General features: G+C 43.5%; 1 protein-coding gene across 9 annotated transcripts in view; it reads left to right on the top strand.

Annotated features, from left to right (window-relative positions):
- tcf4 (transcription factor 4) overlaps nucleotides 1-21,565 on the top strand; it is a 160,664-nt gene that overhangs the window by 45,636 nt on the left and 93,463 nt on the right. The window contains exon 1 of one of the 9 annotated variants that reach the window (XM_062558766.1): nucleotides 17,612-17,630. The exons of the other annotated variants lie outside the window; for them this stretch is intronic. Coding sequence (XP_062414750.1) covers nucleotides 17,627-17,630 — 4 coding nt within the window. The 5' untranslated portion in view covers nucleotides 17,612-17,626. Of the gene's footprint in view, nucleotides 1-17,611; nucleotides 17,631-21,565 lie in introns of those variants that run through there. 9 annotated transcript variants of the gene reach the window in all.

Raw genomic sequence — 21,565 nt, 5'->3', positions numbered from 1 at the left:
CTTCTCCTTTAAGTATAACAGGGTTTATTAACTTCCCACCATAATCCCATTGATACCATTTTAAATCATCAAAAGCTATCCTACAATATCCTTATATCTGAACAACGAATGCAAACATTCATGCATGCATGTGGAGGGGGAGGAGTGTTTTTGTGTGTGTGTGGGAGAGATAAGGAGGGGGAGATGTGAGTGAGGAAGGGGCTAGCTGTAAGCTAAGCTAACGACCACATGGCGGGCTACGTGTAGCTACTAGCTAAGAGGACGTGTTAGTTCTTCCTCGCCTGCTGTGTCTCGTTCATCTCCACTCAACCCTTTGTTAGGAGGTCGATTGTGGCTCTTCAGAACTGTTGGGTTTCTTGGTGACAGTTGTCCGTGCTCTTTAACACGAAAGCTGCACCCGGGGGGGTAGAGGAAGCTTTCTTTCTTGTTGGGGGGAGCCGGACCCCTCTGTTGGAGAGGCCTAAATCCTTCCTCCTCAACCATCGATGTGGGTCTTATTCGTAGAGTCGGTCTGAAGGAGATACCGTCGTCCTAACATCACATGGACGTGGAGGAAGGTCCACCTAGGTGTGAGGACCACGTCCTTGTGGGGGCTTTATGTCCTGCAGCAGCTTAGCACCCATGAACACAGCACCTGTAGGGACCTCCTCTCATTGCAGCCTGAAAAACGAAACACGTGAACGCCCCCCCCCCCCCCCCCCCCCCTCTGCCTCTCCCTCTCTAACCTTGTCTGTCTTTCTTAACCCCCCCACCATCAGATTAGAGTGATGTTATGCTCTAGATAATCAGCGAAGGGATTAGTGTCATCTCAGCGACCCCACTAGATTAATCTGCCGACACATGCACACGCACGCACACACGCACACACACACGCACACACGCACACACACAGAAAAGCAATCACAGGATGTGTATGTGTTTTATGTGTAAACGTGGGCCTGCACTTGCATGTGTGTTTATGTAAGTGAGTCAGTTTGCTGATGCTTTTGTGCGATGCATAAATACCTGACTTTGGTTTGGTGCGCGTTTTAATACATTTTGGTTCGGTTGGTGAATTTGTGTCACCAATTGACGTGTCTTCGGCTTAGTGGTTGTGTGTGTTGTTTCAGTGAATGTTGCTGTGTGGATGTGTGTTTGTACCAAATGTATCTCTATGTATCAGTTCATGATTATCTATGTATGAGGATATGTTTGCCTGGGTGTGTGTTTGTTGTGTGTATGTGCCCATGTCTGTGTGTCTTTGTGTGATTGCACTCTTTCACTTCAGTGTGTTACAGGTTGTGCTTAAATGTTGAGCTGTTGAGTGATTCTGGCTTTCATGTGGTTCATGAGTGTTCATCTCTACCTGTGTGTAGTTGCTTTGCAGAGCAGGTGCACCACCATACACCCCCCCCCCCTTTCCCCCCTCCCCCCCCTCTTCTCTTCTCTTCCCCTCCCCAACCCCCCTACTTTGTAACTGTCACCTACATAGTAAATGAGAGGCTCAGTGGTTTTAGCCGGTAAGCACATTCCGTTCTGTTATAAATAAACGATCTGATATGGCTTCAGTGTGATCCTTCATGCTACCAGCGCCTCGTGCTTCCTTTCCTTCCATTCAAACAGAAGACGTGACAGGACACACAGTGATGTTGACACACACGTTTGAGGCTCAGTCTTTGACTGGTTGTCAGCAAGTCATTTGATTTATTTCATTAGATCAAGAGATCCACTTTCTCTGTGCATGCATTTAGCTTAGTATCTACCAAGCTCAATCAAAGTTAAAACCATAGAGGATATGATGGGACATTTAGCACGTCTGAATCACATGGGGCTTGTGTAAAAGTAAGCCGGACTTCCATCGGCTCACCATCATGTGCATGTACAAATGATGCATTACTCCTTGCAGCTATAGCTGCATGCAGTGAATGAGATCCCACTTACCCATTCCACACAGGTTCCACATGTACGTCAGACTGCTTTGGATCTGTTGTTTTTGATGCACAGTAAGCTATATATAACAAATTATAGTTTTACTAAATAACTAAATATTAACATAATTTAACCTTGTAAACAAACAATTACAAATACAATTGCATTCCTAAGTATCAGTCGCTGAAAATGTCAAAGTTCATTAATACCAACTGTGTTAATACATTGTTGTGTAATAAACAGAAGCTTTGAGTATATAAAGGACTGGTATGAACATGATAAACTTGGCTCCCTCCTCCTCCTCGGTGTTTGTGTAGAAATGCAGTGAGTCAGCCGTCTGTCCCACCTCAGTGTGACCTTATTAATGAGTGTTGAGCCACAGGCTTGACCCCCTCTGAGGAGGTCACATCTGGACACTTTCTATGGAACTACATATCTCTCTCTCTCTCTCTCTATCTCTCTCTCTCTCCATCTTTCCTTCCGTCTTCTGTTCAACCTTTGTTTCCCGTTTTTTCCATCTTTATATCAGGTTTCGTCTTTCTCTCTCTGCTTTTCCTCATCGACAACACTTCTTGTTGTCACTTTCTCCTTTTCACGTCCTTTGTCTTTTTTTTTGTTTCCTTCCCTGTGTCTTTTTTTCCTCCTCTTCTTCTCTCACCCCTTCTCCCCTCCAGGGAAAAGAGGCCCTCCTGTCTACCTTTTCTAACCCAGCAGCCCCTCACCTCAGCAGGGTGTGGTACCAAGGTCATCCCCCTGTCTCTCTCTGCTGGCTCTGGGTCTTTGTGCTCCGAATGTTTAAACATAAAAGAGAGGAGAATAGATCAAGTGCAATTCATGAACAAGAGTAGAGGAAAGAGGAGGTGAGGAGAGGAAATGCACTGATGCAAATGATGTATCTCTGAAAACATGTAGATGTCTTGAGGACGTTTTATTAGCAATAAATCAATTATTTGCTAGTCAATTACGTATTCCATTTGCCACAAATGATGTGTTCAAGGACCCTCGTGAGATGGAAGTCAGCTGTTGGCTTTTAAAACAGTGTCGTTTTTTCATCCATTTGTTGGCTTTTGCGCTTCTGAACAAACTGTTTGGATTCAACTTCATATTTTGTGAATTTGAATCATTTGAATTTTGACATGCAAAAAAATGAAGACTGACGAAACCAGGCGAATGAAATATAATCAATGATAAAATAAAAGCGTAAAATACATCAATGACTTTGGTGTATCATCCATTACACCGTGTTCCGCCCTCACTCACTCACTGCTTCTATTGTCCCTGGTGATTGAAACTGAACTGCCACTTTCTCATTCTGTTTTGAATGGATGTCATGCATTGATTAGTGCGGTATTTACTGCAGTGCATTAACAGGGACGCACAATGCACGCCACTGCAGAGCATTTAGTGTATTATTGTTTTGAAGGGGCTGTGTACCGTACGTAAATTGTCTGTGTAATTAGATCTGACATCGTAATAATAGGTCTCGTCAAGGCGAGAGGGGCCGAGGGTGGAGATGTTAAACGCTCACTCTGAAAGCTGCGGTTCATCATGCAGCACTTGGAGGGAGGAGATGTCTTGCAGTGCTTTGTGACGAATGCTTTTAGCTTCATGTCATAGCTAATTATCGTTTTATGACGGGAATGAATGTTGAGGATAAGGAACAGCTATAGCGTAGGTCTTTATTTCAATGGCGGGTTCTTAGTTTTTTTATTTGGTTTGTTTGATGAGGGACAGTGCACATTAAAAAAAACGTTGCTTTATATATGCCAGAGTTGCTTAGTTCCAAGTGGCAGACTTTACAGAATGAACCTAAAAATGAAAGATAAGCTTACATTTAAAATGTTAAACACTAGTGAGACTTCACAATACATGCACAAACAATAAAAAAAGTGAGACGTCCAAACAAGAAATGCAACACAAAGCTAACACATACAAAGCTAAATAAAATGAGGGATGACTATGTTAAAACAGAAATATGGCCTAAAACAATACTATGCTGCAGGTGTTAGAGAAGGACAAAAAAGAAAAAAAGAAAACCTCCATATCAGAGGCACAGAACATGAAGGCATGCACAGTATGTGGAATATAGAAAGACACGTATGCAGGTAGATGAGGGTACATCGGCAGCGACAGGTGACCGCAGACAGATCAGGGGAAGTTCAACACAGACAGTTAGTGCTGACAGAGCTGGCCACCAACTAACTCTTTTTTCTGTTTTTGAACGAAATAAAATGCATCCATTAGTAAGCAAGGATCGCTAATTAGCATTAGCATTAGTTTTCTGCTTGGATTTAATGCTTCTTTTGCTCCAATGCACACACAAGAGACCTTGAATGACTGTTGTTGAATGATTGACGGTCCGTTAGACGGCCCACTTTATGTTCTTTGAGATCACATGATTTGGCCTTAGTAAACCCTATTTGTTTACATCAACAATGAATTCATACATTTACAATTAGATGCTGCAGTTTTGAATGATGGATGCTGAAAGATGACCTCCATGGCTGGATCAACAGCTCAGTTGGCAGAAAAGAAATCCTGAATTTGAATTTGTATTTTTCCTGTGGATGTGTTCCCGTCCAGGCAGAGGAAGTGGCTTAATAAATGTAGTTGTTGAATGTAATTTAACAGGTAGAAGTAGTATAGAATGAACGAGTCACACCGAAGGTAAATCTTGACATTACGGTTGTAACACACTCGTTCAGCTTGTTGCATGAGACCGTTACCTTGTTTGAGGTTGTCGCATAACATTGTTACAAAAACAGAGGTATGGAAAGTGTGCTCAGGGCTGTTGTTATTTACTCACTGTTAGGGTTGTTGAATTACATTGTTTTGTGTTCTTGTTACGCTTGTTACGTAGCATCACGCATGAAAAGCCCCCTGAGGGCGCTTGTTATCCCTCCACACCAGCTACGCTGTTAAGGCACGTTATCATTTCAACACAAACGGTTACCGCTTTCTAACTTTTACCCAAGTCAACTTGCTATTGCATCAGAAACGTCTGCATTCAACGTATCCAGGGTTTGCATAAAAAAGTACCATGACAACAACTTTTTGACTGGGTGGCTTTAAGGGGGTATGAGTTCACCAGTGTGTCCCTAATGGGTTCCTTAAAATGCCTTTGTGTCAAGGACTCCTCTTGAAGCGGGAAACCGGTCTAATTGTCCACAGCCTGATCAAATGTCATAACTATCCATCCAATATAGAGATACATCAGTCATTGAGCCACAGACAGGCCGACATTGCCATCTCTAGAGCCATTGTCTATGTATGTGTCAGTCTGTCTGCCTGTTTGTCTGCCTGTCTGTCTGCCTGTTTCTGCCTGTCTGCCTGTCTGTCTGCCTGTCAGTCAGTCTGTCTGTCTGTCTGTCTGTCTGTCTGTCTGTCTGTCTGTCTGTCTGCCTGCCTGTTTCTCTGTCTGTCTGTCTGTCTGCCTGCCTGTTTTTCTGTCTGTCTGTCTGCCTGTTTCTCTGTCTGTCTGTCTGCCTGCCTGTTTTTCTGTCTGTCTGTCTGCCTGCCTGTTTCTCTGTCTGTCTGTCTGTCTGCCTGCCTGTTTTTCTGTCTGTCTGTCTGCCTGTTTCTCTGTCTGTCTGTCTGCCTGCCTGTTTTTCTGTCTGTCTGTCTGCCTGCCTGTTTCTCTGTCTGTCTGTCTGTCTGCCTGCCTGTTTTTCTGTCCGTCTGTCTGCCTGTTTCTCTGTCTGTCTGTCTGCCTGCCTGTTTTTCTGTCTGTCTGTCTGCCTGCCTGTTTCTCTGTCTGTCTGTTTGTCTGTCTGCCTGCCTCCCTGTCTGTCTGCTCGATCTTCTGTCATCCATCCAGATGAGGCCTCTGGAGACAAAGCCCAGGTCAGTCATGTTACACAGAGTGTGTGTGTGTGTGTGTGTGTGGGTCCCTTATCTTTCTTTCACTGTATGTCTCTGCTGCTATGTGTGTGTGTGTGTGTGTGTGTGTGTGTGTGTGTGTGTGTGTGTGTGTGTGTGTGTGTGTGTGAGAGAGAGAGAGAGAGAGTGTGACAGACGGTGAAATGGTGCGTAGTAGCACCTGGGCCCTTCAGTGTTGATTGATCGGCTTGGTCATGTGGAAGAGTCCCATCTGGCCAGCCACGCTACGGTGTGTGTTTGTGTGTGTTTGTGCGGCGGGGAGAAAGTGTGTGTTTGGGTGTGAGAGAGAGATAGAGATGTGCAGCATGAAACAGTATGTTTATTGTGAGAGTGTGAGAGGGAGGGAGAGAGAGCTCTTCAGTTAGAACTGTGGCTCCCAGAGGCCAAAGATGAACTGTATTTCATCATTTGAGAGCGAGAGGGAGATACACACAAACACGTACACTCTCTCACACACACATGGGCTACGTTTACATCACAAGATGTAAAGGCTTCTGGTTTTTTTAAAACCTCGAACTTGGTTTTCATAAATAATGTGTTTGTTTAAGACAGTTTTTTAAAGGTTTGGGGCTTAGGGGCAATTTTTTTTAAGGCAATGGTATTGCAACAGTTGGAGGAATATTCGCATGTTTCACCAAACCTACCAGCAAGGTCCAAGGTTGGCCCATTGGAGGAAATAGACTGGCCTGCACAGACCCCCAACCTCCATCCCATCCAACTTCAAATCAGTTTACCTCATAAAGGGTCTCCTGTGCTGAGAGAGCCAGGTTCCCAAATCGTGTGCACAGCAAATCCTTAATTATTCCGGTTGTAATGTTTAACTTCTTAATTTTCTTACTCACTTCTATTGTAATTTTAACTTTTCTCTGGCATTTTGGTTTAGTGGCGAACTTGGCCACATCAATACAGTTTCAGTGTGGAGACAATGTCGGTTGGCGGATGCTGTCACAGGTGGTTAAAAAACACTGCAGTTTAGTTTTCTGCTTGTCCTCAAATGTCTGGGAAAAACCCTGTGTAAACATTATATGTCAAGTACTTTTATTGTGAAAGGTAAGAATGGGCGGATGAGGTTTTCACTGCCTTTGTCTAAGGTTTAAAGGATTACCAAGTTTCGTAAATGAAGGTGCTGCACCACATGGTTGCTTATTGCCTTCATTTGTGGTTTGAAAGGTCAGAAACCTCCATTTAGGATTTGGAAGTATTTACGACCAAAACTGTACATTTTACATGTTGTGATGTGCAAATGAATAGTGCGAGAAGAAAAACAATGTTGGACACCTCCACTGACCATTTCTGTCAGGTGCCCTTCATCTTTCTCCAGCAGCACCAACACCATCAGCCCCACCACTACTGGACAGCTTTGCCCCACAAAGTCAAATGAATTAAGGTGTGAGTGTCCGACTGCTGTCGCATTGTCACGAATCACATTTTTATCAGATTTAAAGTAGCACAAGTCAGTTATTTTACAACGAGTCACTTTTTTTTTAGAAAACAAGATAAACACGAGGGTTAGCAGTCTCAGTTTGAACAGTTTGGGAAAGAGAGAAACATAAATACAATACAAAGACAAAAACAGATGCAGAGGGAAACTAAAAGAAAGAGAGATGGAGGGAAAGACTGTGTGTTTTTCTGAAACGAAGCCAACTGATAATTAATGCCTCTGACATCATGGTGCTCTAATTAAGCCTGGCATTCATTAAGCCAAGTAAGGGGGGGGGGGGGGGGGTGTTCGTTAGTGGGGGTTTTTTGGAAGGGGGGATTTGTTAAGTGTTCATTGTTTCTCTTCATAGACAATAGAGAAAGAGACATGGAAGGAAGAACATAAAGAGACAGGTGAGGAGAGACATGGTCCAGTGTTACGGGATCCTCTGGTGATGTAACATCTTCTGGCAGCCATGTTGGAGGTCCTCCGCCTACACGTTTCAAAGCTATCATCTCAACAGTACTGATGGATTTTTCACTAGAAACAGATGTTTTCATCAGTGAATGATTTCCCAAACCGTAGGTGTTCTTTAGCTTATCAACGGATAATCCTATTCATGACAAACATATCTTTGTAGCTGCCTTTAGTTTTTATATGGCTAGTTGTTAGACAATACGCTAGCTAGCTTGATAAAACAGTGTAATGCTTGCCAGCTCGACAATACTTGTGTCCAGGCTTGTGTTTGTCGACCTGATATTGTAAAATCAACACAATGTTCAGATAAGGTGCCTTTAAACACTTATTAAATATCAGTTTTAATAAAATCTGAGGTAGCTAAAGCACTTGGCAAAGCTAGGTAGAGCTACGCAGCGAGGAACAACAGAAAGCACATTGTTTCAGCTAATCAAACCAGGACTGAAAGACAAAACAATAGCTAAAAGAATTACAACTGAATCCCGTACATCCAAACACTTTGCCCAGAATAAATTAAAATGTACATAGACAAAACCATAGGATCTAAGGTTAAACGATGAGACAAAGACTGGTGCAAAAGTAACTAGGTATAAAAAGGGTAGATCTGATATAGATTGATAAAGGAGGATTGTTTCGTGTGGATGATGATGATGATGATGATGATGATGATGAATCCGCAAAGGCTACACTGCTAAATGACAGGCATTAGCAGTGTTGGAGCTTAGAGCACTTTGTTCTGATCACTGTTTGTACTGATCTCTAAGAAAACTAAGCACCATGTCATTCGCATGTAATGCACGTCATCAAGAGCCGGGACGTGCTTGTTTGCCGCTGTGGAAGTCATGTGACACGGGGCTCGTGGGATGCATGTGTCAACCAAACACAGGACTTTCACCAAGGAGAGCAGAGAGAGACGAAACCAGAAATCCCCCGTTGACTTCTCGTTCCTTCATAAATTTAAATTGGGAGAAATTGAGGAATTTTATTAGAATTAACGAAAGGAAGCCAGGAGTAAGATTGACGAGAAACAATAGAAAATGTAAAAGTCCCAATGAATAACATTGTGAGAGTGGCAAAGATGCAAAGTGAACGAAGTGTAAAACCAAAAGTTAAGTTTAGAATCCATGTCCATTTTTTTGATCGGAGGATTTTCTGATAGCTAATTAGACATGGAGGGCCAGCCATCGACAGCTGCATTCATCATCATAAAACGTAATAATTAATGACATTCCAACAAAGAGAAATATGCAAATGAGCTCTGCTCATTAGCATTTTCATATTCAGCTCCCATAATGCTTTTGCTGACAAGGTTGTAATTAATGAAAATTCATGTCTCTTAGCTGAGGTCTAGATTGGATCGCATTCATTCTCAATCCCCCAAATGAGGAGTAAAAAAAAAATAACACGACGGGGATCACTGCCAAGTTTTTAGGGAGACGAGAGGGAGGGTTGAGAGACATGAGAGAGAGACGAGAAGGAGATACAGAGAGAGAGAGAGAGCGAGAGAGAGAGGGAAAATGAGATGGAGGAAGGCAGATGGCAAGAGATGAAAGCAAGGCAGGCAGAGAGGAAGAGAGGGAGAGACAGATAAACCAAGCGTACAAATGTGGAGAGCGGTACTGACACAGAGTTCTAGAACAATGTTGCACGCCAGATGAAAAAAGAGACGGGTAGAAAGAGAAGATATGGTAGATATTCTCAATGGAGAACACTGGGATGGTCAGAGATATACCTGAAGGTCTTCACCCGCCTCCTGCTGAATTCCTACTGAATCACAACAAAGACAATGTCATCTGGGTTGGGGTTTCTGCTTGTTTCATTCCTTTTTTTCAATAAATTCAAATTTGTCCACGTAAAACAAATAGCAGTGGCGATGAGCCTAAATGCAAACTGTGCATCATTACTATTCATTGGACAGAGACTAATGCAGTCTCGCTTAGCTCTTATGTCAGAGCGTTCCATCACTGCTTCAAGCCAAAGGAAACTTTATTGCCATTTGGTAAAGTCATCCCTTCGGTCCACATGCACACTAAATGGGTTTTGCTCATTGTGGTTAAATCGTTGGTGGTGCCCTCACAGCAATGCTGCATCTGTCCTGCAGGAATACAAAAAAAGCACGACACGACAACCTTCTGGAACTCCTGAAGTCTTGTGCATTCATATACCAACTATTCCTGCTTTTTAATTAAAAAAGACTTCTGACTGTCTATAATATGGGACTTTGAAGGCAATTATTTTTTGTGACGACGGTCTCTGTGAGCTTTTCAGTTCCAAGACTTTATGGGAAAACCCAAAGGTAGCAGATGTATATAAAAAAGGGACATGACTAACTTTTAACAAGATAATTTTGTCATAATTTTGTATAGTTTCAAATAACATCACACGTCAATTCAGAAAAACAGATGTTTTTTTTTTTATTTTCACCAAAACTTTTTTCTTAATTACAGAGGTAATAATCTCCTTAACTGAGAGAAACCAAGCGAATGTCAATTCTTTTTTTTGTCTCAAATGCTTCTGTACCCCCTCGTTTTTTTTTTGCCAAAACAATAAAAAAAATAGAGGTTTGAAGTTAAACATGGAAACATGCATACTTTTCTTTCAATGCCTTGAGAATGGCTCTACAAACATTACAGATATTAAAAGACAAACAGCAGTAAAAGTGTCAGGTTTGAATTCAGACAACTGACAAAGAGAGGGGGAGACTGCCCATTAATAAAACTGCAGATTAGATGGTTTTGTTCAGGTTTAAGCAGAATAATCTCTGTAAAGTGCTGCCTCTGTGTCAGCTTCAACCTCCTGATAATGTCTGTTTAAAGTAGGGGGAAATTGTCCGAAATACATGAAACACATTACTGAACTTAATGAAAACTCTTCTCTCGCAGTTGTTGATATGGATTCGTGAGCCAGCTTACTGTAAATCACTTACATACTTTATCTTGTAAGTCCGATCCAGAGCCAAAATGTGTAGTTCATCCTTTACAGACTGAACTTGTACCTTATTTCAAGCAATTGTTCTTGGTTTGAGAAATCACGTTAAATCCGGACATTTTAATCGTCGTTGTTGCAGAAAAAATCTGCCGAGTGTTGAACCTGAAGCCACACAAAGCAGGCGGGAGGAGTCGACTCGCCGGCAATGCTGGAATACTGATATGTCCTGTGTGTGTGTGTGTGAGTGTGTCTGCATGTGCGTGTGCATGTGTAGTGTTGGCACAAGATAGCAGTTGCCCCTTGGGCTTTGCCAACGTAGCGCTGCCCCCTCTGCAGCAGCATGGCACAGTCTCTGTCTTTGTTGTGGAACTGGCTGTGTGTGTGTGTGAACTCAACATTTGGACGTTAATAAGTGACATGTGGGGTTTTGTGTGCATGTACGTGTGTGTTCTTTATTTGTATTTAATCCATTCTATTGGCTGATTGTTTGGGTCACTTCACTGAGCATTAAGAGATTGGTGGGCCTTAAGTCTATGAGCATGGAATCAGTCTTTCCATCTTTATGTCCTTCTCTTTCTGCCCCTCATTTTTATATAATTCCTTTTATCCTTCTCTCTTCCTCTGATCCTCTCCTATGTGCTTCTTTCCTTTTATTTACTCTAACCTTACTCTCCCCTCTCTTCATCCATCCTTTAATCCTCTACTCCTTCTCTCTGTGCTACTTCTTTGTCCCCACCATTTCCTTCATTTCAATCCCCTGCCCTCTTCTTTTCTCTTTCACGTTTTCTTTTCTTTCTTCGTCTTTTTTTCCTGTTCCCTTTTCCTTCCTTTCGTTATTCCTTTTTTTCAACACACATTCTTTGTCTCTTTCTCTTTTCTTTTATTCTTCTGTGTAATCTTTCTATCATTCACTTCCTGGTATTTCTTCACTTTTTCCCTTTTCTTGTAGTACTTGAAATGAAGAGTCATCTGCCTTATACATCACATTACTGGGTAACCTTTGACCACCTGGAGGGGGCTCTACAGCTGACCTTAGACCTTTCGCATTGTTTTAAGGGTTCAATAATAACAATAATTGTACATTTAGCAACAAGGGAGCGTTTATGAATAGAAAAGAAGGAATTTAGATGTGGATAAAGCATCGTGTTGTGTTGTGTAGATGCTGTACTGCCACAGCCCCAAAAAGGATGACATTTCTATTAGTTGGTGTTTCATTGGATTACATAAATATGTCTCGCAGTTACTTCATGATATGTGTTACTCTGTGTGTGGGTTTGTGTGTGTGTGTGTGTGTGTGTGTGTGGAGGTGCCCTCTTTGTGGTTTTGTCTAAACTGAATCTGTCTGTTTTGTCTGAACAGATGTTTCCTGTGACACGCTTTTAGGTAACAGCCTCACCAACAGTATGTGTGTGTGTGGGGGAGAGGGGGGGGCTGTGTGTGTGTGTGTGTGTGTGTGTGCGCGCGCGCGCAGTGGAAACCCTCAGAGCTCAGTTTCGTCTATTAAAACATCACAAGCAAAGGCTCGGTATAAAAAAGTAGCATAATGCCGGCTGTTGTCGTACACCGTCAGAAGTGCGTTGTCATGGTGAGCTGGCAGGCCACAATCGTTCCATACATATCAAACATGTGCTATAGTTGTTCTCCTGCGTTGTCTTGCACTTATTGGTAGTTGAGGATGTTTCTATGTCAGTATTGAGTTATAGATTTATTTCAGCTCTAGAAAACAATGTACCGTTGACTCGTCCTCTTGCTTGTGCAGTGCTGTCCGTGGTGCTGATCATGCAACTGAGACAATGTCGCTGTTTTCCACCGATAACGGCAAGTTCAATCATTAAAGTAAGAATATCTTTATGTTAGTCTATAAACCTGAATACTATTTAATTATTCAACGTATGATTTGAATCAATTATTTTGAAAAGTAAAAATAAAAAGATAAAAACGATGGCAAATCATTGATTCAAGCAATTTTAATTGACTGAATGTTAACTTCCATGAATAGAAAAAAACCCTGAAAGTGCTCACGCCATGCTGGAGCTACCTTGGGACCTGTTAATCATAAGGTAGCCCCGCCCTCAATCATACATCCTGCTTCAATGGTATATTTGGAAACATCAACGAGCAACATGAACATGAACTTGAATTGAGCTGTAAATTGACCATCATCTGCGACTAATATCTGGCCTCGGTTCAGGGAAGGCTGATTTTTTTTAGAATGCTGCTTAAGAGTCTCGGTAATAAGTCCGTCCTCCTCTTCTCTGGGCTGCTAACGCATTTGTTCCCAATTCACTATCCATCTGCACTCTTTCACAGAAGGAATATACACAGGCATTTGCAATGGTGTACCAGCCAAAATAACGCCTACTTTATCAAGAGACTTATGATTAGCCAAAACTTTCTAAAGCATAAAATCAAAATAAACAGGAAGGGAAAATCTATTTTGGGCCATAACCACTGGGATTTCATTACATCCATTTGCTAAAAAAACTAAAACAGAAACTACCTGTCCCGGCTGTAAGATTTGACAGATTTAGGCAGACATTCAATTATTTAAGTAAATAATCACATCAATCATTCGGGAGAATATCATTTTCTTGAGACACATGAGACACATTTGCACCATTATACATACGTTTGACTGCAATTATAATGTAAAAGTGTACAAACACATGAAAAAAGTAAATATATATGTATGATGTATGTTTTCTGAGTAAATGATGGTTTTTGTGACACTGGAAAAGGCTTCACAAAGGGAAACAAAGGAACAAATCAAGGATATAAAGGAATAAACCACACATTTCTCAGTCATAAAATCCATCCACCTGTTCACTGTTTTGCAGATTATTACTTAAACAGAACTAAAGGGCTAAATGCAGCTTTAAAAAACAACAACACTGTGATTGTATTACACTCCATCTTCCCTCTTTTTTTCCTCTCGTTTCTCATTCTTTCAGCCTCTCCCTCCGGTTTACTTTAGTCTCTCTCTCCCTCTCTCTCTGTACCATATGGTCTACCATGGTACATTTAGCTTGTCACTGATAATGGATGGCCATGGAAGCCCAGTTTTGCTTTAAGCGCTAGCTTGCTATTCGCTGTCTCGGAGTGAGTGTGTGTGTGTTGGTGTGTGTGTGTGTGTGTGTGTGTGTGTGTATTTGATGATGGTTGCTGATGCTTTCGGCTGTTGGATGAGGGATCATGAAGCAAAATCCGCCCTAACATGCACCCAGCACACACACACACACACACACACACTGATCCTCGTTGTTGGTGGTTGTTACTTCCTGGCAGTTTATTTTGAGTGATCTGATTGGTTGATAAATTGAGGGAATAGGAATCTCTTTTGCTCCGTCCGACTTTAGCTTGAGCTCTTCAGGTCTGCTGATGGACGACTGGCATGAAGGTCATGTGGCTGAGCACAGTAACATTTTATTGAGAACTCACAGCCTATTTGGTCTTTATTAAAAGTAATTAAATAAAAGAAAATAGAATAATCTCATAATGAAGGTGACCCAACCTACAGAGAATGGGTCACAGCGCTCCACAGCAAAGTCCCATGGAACCTTGTTCTAGGAAAAATATACCGTAGTCAACACAGAGAAACAAAGCATTTGTTCACGTTTGACAAGAAAGCCTCATTTTATCATGAAATACTGGTGAAGTAATAAATAGAACGAAACTCTAGAAAGACTTCACACCCCAAAGTATGTGGAAGTGACATTTGGAATAACACCTAATTCCAAATATATCCAAACGGAATTAGCCACATCATATTTGGAATAATTTCATAAAATAAAAATGTGAGTGTATTCATAGTGAATTATAGTAAAGAACATGGAAATGGACTACAGGAAGTCACCACTCTAGGTCAGATAATATTCCAGTTCATTTTAAATACCTTCCTGACAGTCTCCAAATTTTTCTCTCTTCACCCATTTCTTTGCATATTTATTGATCACCAATTTGCTACTAACTCCAAGCCCGATGATCAGATCACATGCTCGTCGCGGCTGTAAACCCTCTCCTCCCTGCCGTCCAATCAGTGCTGACTCTCCTCCTCCTTTTTTCTTCTTCTCGGTACAAACCCCTCAGTTATCCCTGGCGTCAGCTCTGACATTTTCAGAAACAAAACGATGAGCTCGGAAGCAAAAAAAAGCGGCGCGCAGGAACAGGATGCCTCCTCTTCCTCTTCCCCTTGTCCTCATCCTTCCCGCGTTCCTTTTGAGAAGTGGAGCGGGTGAAGAGCAGGAGTGTGCGCCCCAGACAAGAGGCGGTGATTGTGTGTAAATACCACAAGGTGCTGTGAGCACGACTTTGTCTGCCTTCTTCGTGGTTCTTTAAGGGGGTTTTGTGCTCTACGCGTGTTGAAGCGCGGCGTACGGGCCGAGTGCCAATGCAGCGCGAGGTCCACGCTCTGCTGCTTGTGACCATTGCAGCATTAGATCAAACAATTTATAGTTGATATGTTCACTTATTTTTGCCCCTCATCCCCATAATCGGGCTATTCCACAACCTCACCAAGCAGTTTTTCCTGCTACATCTAAATAAATCATTATGCCGTCAAACATCACGTGTTTGGGCCGAGTCACTCGACAGTGCTGAGCAGATATAGTAACCTGTGGTAAAGTAGAGTGAGGACACGGTGACGTTGCTTTTCTGATTTGTGGACACAAGCGTTGCGTTGAATCTGAGAATGTGTCCGTGATGAATTGCAGCTGGATTGAGTAATGTATGTATCGACTGGGCCGGTACGACCCGTCATCTTTCTGCTTGTGGGGAAGTCGGAGATCACTGAGATCCTCTCCTCTCCATCCCTGCAGCTGTGTTCTCCTTTCTCCCTCCAGCTGTTGCCAACCAATCACCTGCTACCTCTGTCACAAACACACACAAACACACGCACACTTTGTAATTATAGGAGTGGAGTGCTGGCTGGGGCTCTATTTGCACGCATGCATGAACAAAAGGAGGAAAGAACCAGAAAGGGATGGGATCGATCAGGAAAGGTTGATTCCTAAATTGTTTCATTGATTACTCTTTATTCGTGATATATTTCTGCAGTCTATTTATTTCGATGGATAAAAAGGGATAAAATGGGCTCTCAGTTTGTAATTTGTGCAAAACTGAAGCAATTTTGATAATTGAAAACAAACACCACACAATCTGTAATGTTGTCTAATGGTTTTTTTTCATAGGAGAATGATGAACCATTTAATAGGCGATATAAAAATGTAGAATAATGGAGAATGCTGAGAAATGAAAACAAGTATAAACCAAGTTTGCACAGTGTTATTCACCAGTTGTCCCGCACAGAGCACATGTAACCTTGTGTGAGGCACTGAAAGAGGAAACGAGAGAGGGAGACGACCACTAGAGCAGCCTGGCTAGTGTCCTACAAACTTTCCTCAGTGTCCCATACGTTGGTTGGTTTCCATGGCAGCAGACGTGGCTAAACCGGTAGCTTCTCCAATTTGTTCCCACGCTTCCATGTGAATGCAGCGGGCCGAGCCTCTGCTGGCACACGCTCAATTGGAACAAAGGCCTTGAAACACCACGCTGCCGGTGTAGACCCCTGAATGTCCACGTCCCGAGTGTCTGCACTGACCCGACGGGTCGGCTACCATTTCAAAAATACTACCGACACGATGGCCAAGAAGGTGTTTTCTGTAAACGACCTCAGCTCTTGCCTTGTAGGCTGCACTTAATAAATTAGAGGAGACGACTCACAGTCCCCAATGCGGATGTCCGCAGCTCAATGTCAGCACGAAACCCCGACCGGTGGCATGGACACCAGCCGGCGTCGCAGGAGGGCCACTCGCCAAGTTCTTCAGTTCTTTGTTCTTGAATTCAATGGTTTTCTGAATGGGATTGTTTCGTAGGACGGCAAAGGTGAGGTCTGCGGACACCACAAGGTCAGAGGAATCCATTTGCACCTAGTGGTGAGGCTGCAGATTGCTCCCCACTCTGCTCACTCCTCTCCTTTAGGGCTACGTCTTGTCTTTCAAGTTCTCGCTTCATTTTGGGCTCCTGGAGGAACAGTCCAGTCCCTTTTCCTTGCTCGTCATTCAATCATATATATATATATATATATATATATATATATATATATATATATATATATATATATATATATATATATCAATGGTTTAGATTTAAGGTTTAGCAATCATGTCAAATTCCAAAAAGTTGCCATCAGTTTTCAGTTGGAACTGAACTTTTATCAGGTTCATAAATATGATGGTTTTACCTCAAATGAATCTATGTAATTTATTTTTACACAATATGCTGATTTGTCCAGATATTCATGCTGTTTAGCATAATGATGTCAACGTTGTTCTTGATCCTCTGATCTTTACCCACTCTAGTTTGTGATGAAGTCTAATGGATCCTTCAGTGTCAATGATCTCTCTATCTCATAAGTACTGTGACTGCCATCTCCATCTCTCCTTCCCTTTCCACCCGCGTTCTTTCTCCGCCTCTGTTTGCGTCCTTCTCTCGCCCCCCTCGTCAGGTAGCGTCTGCCCCTCCCTAACAGTGTGTGGGAGCAGATATGTCATTATTCTGTAGCCAGGTGGTTGCCGCTGAAATCAGACGAGGCGCCGCGGCTCCCAGATCTCCGGCTATGGCCTCGTGTTACACACAGCCCAGGCGTTCCCACGTCGACACGTTGTCTAAATACAAGTAGTACAGTGGGAGTCCGGCTGGAGGAGGGGGAGGGATAGGCCAGTCGGGGATGGCGGTAAGGACAACAATGGGGGAGTGAGCGTTTAGCCCTAACAAATGTCAGGCTGTGTTCAAAAACCGACAGATTGACACAGGGTGTGCAAGGCCCCCGTACCAAGCTTCACACATCCAGGGATGCAGCAGCCAAGGCGGATGACAAGAGACGAGGGACAATAATGGGGAGGGGTTTGTCCAATGCATGCTTCCACAAGCTGGGACTGAAAGGGGACAACCGACGCTCGTCTGAATGGCCGACTTTTGGAGCCGAGGATGAAGTGAGCAAACAAACACAGATCCGAAATGAGTATGTCTGCATTGTACTATACATCAGATACACGTGTGGTGTACGTCAGCTTTAAAATGTAAGCATGTAATTCATGTTGTTACTAAAATAGTGGACTTGATCAGGACAAGAGCATTGAAGCATGCTTTTACTGTTGAACACCCGGGGGAAGGCTGTTGGGGTATTGTAGGCTATTGTACGCTGATACGTTATAATCTTACCTTTGGCTGCTATGTTGTGACATTAGAATTTACACAAACCACGATTTATTTTAGGATGTTTCCAAATGTTAATCTAATGCCAAGTTGTATATCTATAACCTAAAACCGGGCTGTTATTCAGTATTTTAGCAACGTTTTGGGTTTGAAAAAGGTCAACATACCACTGTGGTTTCTGCAAACAAATAGTGCCAATATCTTTCAGCGGTTGAGTTTTTGGAAAAATCCAAACAAAGCAGACATGCACAAATACATTCTTGTGAAAAAGCTTGGAAGAGAAAGTTAGTAAATGCCATAAAAAGAAGAACACAAAAATGATAAAGGAAGGCAAGGAGCCTTTCAGTAAATGGTACCGAGAGGGAGGAGAGAAGGAGATGCTCAGAGATAGACAGCCATGACAGGAGAAAATCTGAACCACGGGATCCTTTGACCTTTGACCCCCCCGGGCCACAAAACCTGACAGCACCTGACCCATCATCCATCCCTGCGGGGTCGCCTCTCCTCCCCCTCCTTGCCTCCCACAGAGAGAGGGAGACACACACAGAGGTTGAACTAGACAGGAGGAACAAACAGAGTCTCCTCTCACTTACAACCATGTGGCTCCCAATGCAGTGAATCCCTTGGCTTCTTCCACATCTTCACCCGTTCACCTCATCAAATGACAGCTGTGTGTGCTGCTGCTGTGTGCTGGAGAGTTGTGTGCACGATTACGTCCTTTCACCCGTTAACCAGCCAGAAGATCTGTTGCTTATTCTTCCCCAGAATCCAAACGCTTCCTTGTCCTCAGTCAGGATTCCTTGAAGGTTTCGGCGTAACTTAAATCTTCCTGAAATTATAAACCTTAGATGTGTAAAGCCCCTGGAATAAGTACAGGATTCATACACACCTCACAGTGGGATGTTTGTAATGTGACAGAGATTATTTCAATTATTAGTATTTTTATGTGATAAAATGATCTATAGTTGCCACAGAGAACATTCACCATCCCGACCTGAGAAGCTGGTGAGCTCCAGCGATGTCAGTGAACATCACTCATTGTGCTGCACTTTAATACTTCCACATTCTGCTGCTAATTCGACATTTCACACCTTTCCGCGTCGTGGCTTCCTCTCTCTTTGTCTCCCAGCGGTCCCCAAACCCGAAAGACAAGAGGCAACGTGTCAAATCCACCTCTAAGAGCCTCTTTAATTCCACATTAGCAGTCGTTGTCTGGGTGCCGTACAATGCCCAAATCAGAATTTACGGCTACAACTGCCGCGTCCCCCCCCCCCCCCCCCCTTTGTCTGCTCCACGGCTAAATATTGTTCCGTTGATAATGGACTCCGAACACGGAATCTGGCTTTTCGTTTTAGGTAATCCGGAATGTTTAACAGCAGATTTTTCCCTTTCTTTTTGCTGTGTTTAATTGTCTCAGAGCATAATTGGAGTACGGCGTTTTCTCCATTTGTTTCCAGGTTTTAGGGAGGAATATGGGCTCCGTGCCTCGTGGATGGAACTCCAGATGCTATTGTGTCCCTGTTTTGTTTTTTTGTCTAACTCTTGCCCGAAATCATTGAGACAAAAGCGAGAAATATGGTGGGGGGGGGGGGGGAAATCTAAACCTTGGAAAGAATCAAATCCACTAATTCTCATTCGTCGACACTTGAACAAGAAAAGGGTGTGTGTGGGGGGGGGGGGGTTCATCTGGAGCACAGGACGAGAAAAGCGAAGGATAAAAAAACATCTACATAAAACCTTTTGCAGTGTTTCAGGTGCCATGTTTTCTGCCCCCCCCCCTCCCGTCAGATCAGAGCGAAGTAAAGGCATTGATAAATTCATGGACTCGTGTGAATGTTGCCAAATCGAGTCAGACCCCAACCAAAGCAGACGCCGAAAAGAGAGGGAGGGGATGTAAGGAGGGGGGGGGGGGGAGATGATTTGGGTGGGGGGGGGGGGTCTCTAATGCCAGCCTTATGCGTCTTTTAGTCGTTTTCCGCCGTCGGGGCTTGGCACCGGCGCGCCGCTGTCAGCCAGCCAACAGAAAATCTGCAGTGCCTGCCGCATTTCGCCAGCCCTGTTTTGTCTGAGAGACGACGCGCACGTACACAGGACACGTGGCGCCACGCGGTGCACGCCGCCCGCCGCCTTCCCTCCTCACGGAAAGCGACATTCACAAACTCACGTTTCATCAAAATTCCTCAGTCCAATTCTTTTGTAAATACTTGGGTTGTTTTTTTTTTGCAGTGCCACTCAGGCGCCACGCTGCTGTGGCATATTCATGTGAAACGGGGGCTTTGGAAGGTTGGCCCCCCGTTTGTCGCCTCGATTGTTGTTGGTGTTGTTTATCTATTGAGTCCAGGTTGGAGGAGGGGTGTGAAGGGGTGGATAATGAGGAGCAGGGGTGGGGTGTCTTTGGGTCTCACTCATGGGAACGATGGGGGGGGGGGGACCAGTGTCATGGCTGCTTCAGAGTTGTCACCCACCTGCTTTCGGAGCCACGACGGAGGACAAACCTTCTCTCCCTTTGTGACATGCACCAGCAAATACGTTGTCTTCCAGAGAAAATAATAATAGGTCAATATCCTTGAACTGTACTGCACATCAAGCAGATGGATGCGTCTCAGCTTTCTGTTCATAAAGTCTCTCCGACTGTGTCCCAGCTCGCATACTAATGGAGTACAATGTGAAGTAGGTGACATTGGTCATGGAGTTTGTATTGAAGCACAGCCACAGGTCCACATGTAGCTTGCTGTATGCCGTGCAGATCGCAGACCCCTCTGAGGCCTTTTGTCACAACGTTGACTCTTGTGACATGAACAGTCACTGCAGTGACGGGATCGGCAAAACACACCAACACAACAAAGGGGTTCATGGGCTAACATGGCCTATCAAAGGCATCCTGGGAAATGTGGGAAATCACTACCAGAAGTAATTATTATAAACATGTCGTGCAAATCTCAGTTAAATATTAAACCACCATTTTTTATCACGCATAATTAAAATCTCTGTATGCTTTGAGTTAAACTCCAACTGTTAAATGATAGCACTTTCACAAGAGTTTCACAAGAACAACACATTGCAAAACAGAATTCCACAAAACTCAACATTTTACATTTTACGACTAAATTCACCAACCATCTCACAAATCACATCGCTCCAGAAGCAACAGCAGGTGGCCACCTACACCCGTCCCCAGCTGTACTGTACACCTGTGCATCCACGCCGGGTCAGAGTGGGCTTTGCCACCCGAAGAACCTGCACAAGGACCAAGGATGGAGAATGAAACACCAGTAAACCAGTGTGTGCATGCTGCAAGATACAAAACCAACCCGAAACCCACATTCTGATTTGAAATACGTTCACATTCACAAACATTTAGACTTAGTTAAAAAACGGTGAAGAAGAAATGTATTTCAAAGAGATTTCATATAAAGAACATTTGTTTCATAACAAAAATGGATCAATGACGGCGTTTAATAAAAATAGATCCAACTTTAATAAAGTGAAGACAGAGCGGATGTGCTGTGGCTGAAGGTGGAAGCCGACAGATGTGAGCTGGATGCTGCGCCTCTCGAGTCGCTCGTACACGTTCATCTGTTGTTTAATGCATTCACTCGCTGCCGTGCCAGGAAACCAATGCCTGCTGGGAGTGTGTGCGTGTGGCAGCACCGGGGGGGGGGGGGCGTCGGCGATGGTTACTCATCGGCCATCGTCTGTTAAATTACTGTGGACCCCCCCCCCCCCCCCCCCCCACCCTCT

Source organism: Pungitius pungitius, chromosome 18 (genome assembly GCF_949316345.1).
Source record: "Pungitius pungitius chromosome 18, fPunPun2.1, whole genome shotgun sequence".
Classification (NCBI taxonomy): Eukaryota; Metazoa; Chordata; class Actinopteri; order Perciformes; family Gasterosteidae; genus Pungitius; species Pungitius pungitius.
This window is presented reverse-complemented; position numbering and strand designations above follow the sequence as displayed.